The sequence below is a fragment of the Semicossyphus pulcher genome, unplaced genomic scaffold (genome assembly GCF_022749685.1).
Source record: "Semicossyphus pulcher isolate SPU_LCO1_2020_fin unplaced genomic scaffold, fSemPul1.0.p SCAF_16, whole genome shotgun sequence".
Lineage (NCBI taxonomy): Eukaryota > Metazoa > Chordata > Actinopteri > Labriformes > Labridae > Semicossyphus > Semicossyphus pulcher.
In genome coordinates, this window is record NW_027211670.1 from 5,331,431 (window position 1) to 5,337,674 (window position 6,244).

General features: G+C 41.2%; 1 protein-coding gene across 1 annotated transcript; it reads right to left on the reverse strand.

Annotated features, from left to right (window-relative positions):
• Window positions 1–473: 473 nt before the first annotated feature.
• LOC138593621 (ectonucleotide pyrophosphatase/phosphodiesterase family member 7-like) lies at window positions 474–6,001 on the reverse strand. The gene is made up of 6 exons (XM_069664693.1): window positions 5,743–6,001; window positions 3,563–3,708; window positions 2,533–3,165; window positions 2,028–2,274; window positions 642–759; window positions 474–534 (listed from the first exon to the last, which is right to left on the reverse strand). The coding sequence occupies exons 1-6, from the start codon at window positions 5,999–6,001 to the stop codon at window positions 474–476; spliced, it is 1,464 nt and encodes a 487-aa protein (XP_069520794.1).
• Window positions 6,002–6,244: the final 243 nt, after the last annotated feature.

A 6,244-nucleotide genomic window follows, 5' to 3' on the forward strand; every position in this document is an offset into this window, starting at 1 on the left:
ATAAAAGAAGAAGACATACTTTATTAGTCCCCGAGGGGAAATTCAATTTTTCACTCAGTTAGTACAAACATGCCACACACAAAGACCCAAAATACAGACGTGCACAAACAGGACATGCATTAATGGAGAGATGTCAAAGTGAGGGGGCTGCACACGGACATGCGTTTCGAGCAGTTTCACGAGCATCTCGGCAGTGCCCGGGAAAGGAACTGGCACCTCTCCAGCTACTAGCCCCAAACTCCATGGTTGGTCCGTATACCGGGACTTGAACCAGTCACCCTCTGGTTCCCATGCCAAGTCCCTAAAGACTGAGCTACCGAAGTACTGTAGTCCCACTGAATCAAAAAGTACTAATTGAGGGTGAACAATATGTCCAAACATTCATACAAAAATATGCCAGATTTCTTATTGATCAAAGAAAATGCCCTAAACTTGGGGAAAATTGGGGAAGACAAAAACATCAATCTGAATGCTCAGAAAGTAGTTTGCTTCGTGTCTGTCTTTTCTTCACCCGCAGCATGTTTCTTTCTGTAGCTGAGAAGAGAAAGAGAAGAGATCAAAAGAACAGTGAATATGAAATAGAGATAACAGAATGGGACATGACTGTTGCGTTGGAATTGATAAGGGTTACAGCATTTTACCTCTTGTCTTCTGTTCTCCTTTTACAGCAAGCGGTGCAAATGGTCACTATGAACACCACAACCAGAAACCCAGTCACTGCTGATAAGCCGATAACCGCTTTGAAGAGGGTAGTCTTTTCTAAAAGTGAAAACAAAAAGGAAAATATTAGCAGAGAGAGAGAAGATAAGGATTATGCTCTTATTGCACATGTTAGTTGAGAAGGTTGGATAGGTTATTTAGAAACGACGTTACACTGTTAATGGCTATCATTATGCCAACCAGGATCACACAGTCTGCTATCTCGTTCTAAGAGTTCTGCTGACTCAGGTCAAGTCAAAGTCCATCAAATGGCCGTCATCTGCTCCTTATCAGTTTACATTAGTCAATATGTGTGGAGTTTTTATGGGTCCTAGCTGCTTTACAATTGTGTGATTATTTTTAGCATATTGATGTTGTCTTCAGTCACAAAGTTAAATAATTTTAACATTTTTTATGATATTCTATGTATTCCCGAGTCAGTTTATAAGGTAAAGTATTTGCCAAAAATGTTTTGCCGAATAACTTGAGCACAATATTGTGACTTCCTCTGATGTCCTCTGGCCCAAGCTCTGTGATTTATGCATTTTTAAAATTTATTTCATTGTTTACTTGTTGCAGTTAGCTAGCTATCTCAGTTCGTGCCCAGAATGCCTAGAGTTTGCACCACTTGCACATGAGCTTTGGACCGCCAGGAAGAGGAGGTTTTTCAAGTCCAAGGCAGGAGGCGATCGGCATGGAATACTGTATGGAAATGTTTCAAGAAAGAGCCTTGGAGTTGGGTGAGTGGACACCAGAACCACACCCAGCAGTTGCCCAGTTTACTTGGAGGGACTGTGACTGATGGGGGCCAGATTGATGACATGAAATTTAGTACAAGAGATTCAAAGCAGCTCTGAACAAGACTTGACAAGGATTATTGAGAGGCTGGGCTTTTGGCAGAGTTAGCAAAGGGGGGCCAAGAACCATCAACTGAAAGTATTGAAGCTATCAACTGAAACTCCCATTCTCTATTTCAGAAGAAGCTGAACTGAAAAGACAGAAACACTGGCCGGGATGAGTCTTAAAAATGAGAAGGAATGAGAAGTAAAAATTCTAAATGGTACTTGAGAACTGGGAAAAATACTTCCAGTTTCAGCAGCTCTACCCACTTCACAAGTCTGTTCTTCATGTCCACAGGCTGGGAGCCCATTGGAGTCCAATCATGTCACCATTCAGGTGTAAAGACTTTACTAATCGTTTACAGTTAATGGGCCAAAACATCATGGGATTTTGCACAATACAAATAAAGTTTACTTGACCTATCCTGATATAAATTGCGCCGAGTAGTGAGGAAAAACTGTAGAACGTAACAGCTCAACGCTTCTTACCTTTATTGTTTTGCTCTGGGTCTGTCTTTGACACCAGCATGTGTTTAGTAATGTTCAAGTGTCCATCATGGATCTCAGGGTTTATTCCTAATAAATGGCACATCAGTGCGTACACATTAACTGTCTCAAAGGGCCCAGACAGCAGGTTTGTCTTGAAATCGGGTCCAACCGCCCTGAAGAAAGGCTTCATGTCCATCACTTCATTGTCAAAGCCATGCTCTCCTTTATTGAACTGAAAAGGGAAAAACTATGTATAGAAGGAAAACAAATTTAGTTAAGGAGGAACTTCAGACTGTAGTACTATACAATCAACTGAAATGAGCAAGTTCATTAATACACTGCGTCATTATCATTTCAATGACTTTCAATGTCAAGTTCAAACAGAGCTAAGTTTTTTGATGCATCTATAAGACTTTTATTGTGAAAGTGAAGGAGATTTAGTTCTTAGCTTCAGCTTTGCAATGCCCAAAATGAATTTAAATGCTGGTATGTGCAATTGTCTTACCCCATTGATAACATATCCAGGATCAGCGAAGAGGATGATGGGCAGGAGTCGAGGGTGTTTACTGTAGTGCAGTCTAGCAGGCATCTCCTCCCTCTTATACACATGAAGGTGAGGGTGCCCTCCTTTCAGAGCTTGGTACACTGTCTCCAGCTTCCCCTCTTTTGGAAGCAGCATCCCAGTGGGACCGTAATCCACGAGATGAAACTTGATATCCTGGAAGCTGAAGCCAGGAATCTTAGAGAGCATTATCTCATCAACTAGTCCACCTCGTAGAACTGTCGTCATCCCGTGGTCTGCTGTCATGATGATGTTGAGCTTATCTGTAAGGCCATGTTCTTGGATCTTCTGTCGCATGTAGCCCACAGTACGGTCCACTTGCCGGACCATCTCCCGGCGCTCTGGGGACTCTGGTCCGTATTTGTGCCCTACCAAATCTGGTTCTCCAAAGTACAAAGAGACAAAGTCCAGGTCTTGTTGGTGGAACCATTCTCCAATCACCTTGTCGACGTTCAGCCTCCAATTTGTCTCGTTAGAATGATCATAGAAAGCAGGTTCCACTTGCCTCACCCTCACAATCTCTCCTTTGTACTCGGCTGCTGTGCCAGGAAAGTGCATAGAGCCTGCCTTCAGACCCTGTAGAAGAATACATAAAACACAACTACATGAGGAAAAATAGTTTTTTATAAACAGATCCTTAAATACATTGAAAAGCAGACAGAAAAATTGTAAATGGACTGCACTTATATAGCACTTTTCTAGTCTTCCGACCACACAAAGTGCTTTTACACTTCATGTCACATTCACACACTAATGGCAAAGGCTACTATGCCAATCTCCAATCAGGAGATATGCACATCCATACACCAAAGGGAACAATTTGGGGTTCAGCGTCTTGCCCAAGGACACTTCAACATGTTCACTGTAACAGTCAGGGACGACCAACTCTACCACTGAGCCGCAGCTGCCCAAATACAGGAAATCTTTGAGGGAGATAAAAACATGTTAAAACAGATAGGTGGATCTTAAGAACCTGTCTCTGTGCTGTAATCCAGATGGGTAGGCTTCCATTGTCCCAGTAGGAATCAACAAACTGAGTCTGGTAGTACTGCTTCTTCTCCTGGGTGGTAGTGTTGAACCACAAGTTGTGGATAACTCCGTGATTCTCGATGTAACGCCCTGATGAAAAAAGGAAATACAGATGAAAAATTTAAAAGTTAACAAAGTCTATCTGTAAAAAAACCCCGAAGCAATCATTTGATGGATTACAGGTACATTTGCACGGATATTCTTGGTCCCAAGAAGATGCATCCCAATGTTGGAATATCTTGACTTCTTTTCTAGCATTGCTCCATGGTAAAACTTTTCAAGTATTCAGTAAAATAGGAACCTTCCAGCTGGATTGATACCATTTTTATTGTAGACATTCATGGTTCCAAGATATTTAAACATCTTTCTTCAAGGATACATCAGAAATATAACCGTTTCCTTACAACTATTTGATGGATTGACAGTATATTTTGTTGAACATTTATAGTGTAAAACCCTCCATCCCTGCAGCGACTTGGACTGTTCCACATCACCCCCTAGCTGTCGCTAAAATGGCCTAATCCATATTGTAGCTGCTCTGTACAGGCAGGATCGGTGTGCTGATTTCACCGATGTATAGTATGGACTGTGGGTGCTAAGTCTGTGTTATGGACATGTATATGTTCATGAAAAATGTTGCACTATTGTTATTGTTGTCGTTATATGGTTGTGTGATAAGCACTGTCCCGAATACACCCATAACTGCTACTACATTAAGGCCAACAGTACATGTAAGCTAGCACTGGAGAACACGAGGCAGCTCATGATGGTGTGTTTCTCTGCCAGTTGGTTGTGTTACTTACCTAATTATATCTTTCAATATGGGACCAAGTTGTGTTGTATACAGTTGTTCTACAGTCCATAGTCATTTTATCGTTCATAGTTGCCTTATGTTGGAGGTTTGTCAGTGTGGTAATGTAATTAATGCATAATAAGTTTACTATTTCAAACCTTCATACCGTTTCAGTTTTTCGCCACTAGATGGCAGCATACACCGGCTAATTGTATTTTATTTAATATTTGTACTTTATATGCTTATTTATTGTTTCTTATTCGTATTTTTCAGATACCATATATGACCTAATATATTCCACGGTCCCCATGGTCTTTGTATTTGCTCTGCTGGAGGACTAAAGTCTAGAAAGTTCACTTAAAGGGATTGTGGACAGTCGATTATTCACCATCAGTCGGTCACCTACACCTTCTAACACAGGACAGGGACATCCAGCAGCAGCACACCAGTATTCACGCATAAAGTGTTCATAACATTTATGACTTATCGTGAAGCACCAGCAAAGGTCAACATTTTCTTTAGTTTTCTATCCTCGTCAACTGTGCTTTCTGTTAAGTAGCCTACAATTTCCAAACATGCTAAGATAGTAACCTTGGTCAACATTTTGAGCATCAGTATTTTAGCAATGTCATTGTGAGCATGTTAGCATTCGGGCAACATTTGAAATTAAGCTTGTGTGGCTCCAGACATGTTAGTTCTTTAAGCGGTCGAGAAACTTTAGATAAACCAACAAGAAAAAGCTAGATGTACAAAATATTCAACCAGAAAAATGCCAAAACCAACCCCTCCATACACATGAAAGTGCACTGCCTCACTCATTGATCAAGACAAGTCCACTAGACAGCTTTTGGGAGAGGAGCACATCGCTAACTGTATCCGACTACCATCTTTGCCATTCTTGTACAACTAGCTTGCTAGCTTTAGCTTTTGAAGACTGTTAATGCACAGTGAGAACACAGGTAGAGTGCATATAGGTAGATAGGTGGACTGGCTCGTAACCCATCTTTTCATGTCATTCAGTCAAAATGAATGTTGAATCTTAGGCCTGCTACAGCCACAGATTTAAATTTTTTGTTAGCATTTTATTTATTATTTGTTGTCAAGGTGTACAGAGAATTTAAACACATTTAACAAAGATTATTCTCCAATAAATTGCCTACATTATCTTTGATTTACTCAGAAGAGTCAATGTGGTCGCTCAGCCAAAGCATGCACAGTCTTTTCTATCTACATTTATTTGCCCTCAATTGCTCTGGTTTTGGAGTAGTATTCCTTGTCTCTGTGTGTCTCTCTTAATAATTTTTTAGTGGAAACAAAATATTTCTGAGTACCTGTGAGGAGGGTGAAGTGTGAAGGGCTGGTGATGGTGAGGAATGGTGGTGTGACGTATTGTGCCATCACCCCGTCCTGGGCCATCTTATCCAGGTTAGGAGTGTCCACGTCTCGGTCATAGTTCCAGCGGAAACCGTCAAAGGAGATGAGTAGAAGCTTGTTCCTGGTGGCTCCAGAACTTGAAGGCTCCCTCCGTGGAGCAGCAGTACAGGGAGAGATGCCCATGAGGCAGAAAACGGTCAGGCAAAGCAGCAGCATTACTGATGATTTACAGCTAGACCGCACACTAGACTTCTGTGTGCAGGTTGAAAGTCTCTGATCGTCTCTGATTTCTCTGCCTCTGTGACCTTCTCCTCTCTTCATGATTAACTATTGTGAGCCTTGGAATCAATATGCCTAAGATAGAGGCACATAATACCTGACTTTATCTGTACTCATACCCAGAAAAGATTTGCCATCTTATCTTATCAAGTCATAAAAAAGCTAAATCTCATTTCTTAT

Bases quoted from the DNA above. Each gene is read 5' to 3' on its own strand.
- LOC138593621 (XM_069664693.1), bottom strand. From the start codon at position 6,001: ATGCTGCTGCTTTGCCTGACCGTTTTCTGCCTCATGGGCATCTCTCCC. The intron at 3,709-5,742 runs GTACTCAGAAAT...TTTTTTCATCAG, and splicing joins ACACTTCACCCTCCTCACAG to GGCGTTACATCGAGAATCAC. The intron at 2,275-2,532 runs GTAAGACAATTG...TTCTATACATAG, and splicing joins CTGGATATGTTATCAATGGG to TTTTTCCCTTTTCAGTTCAA.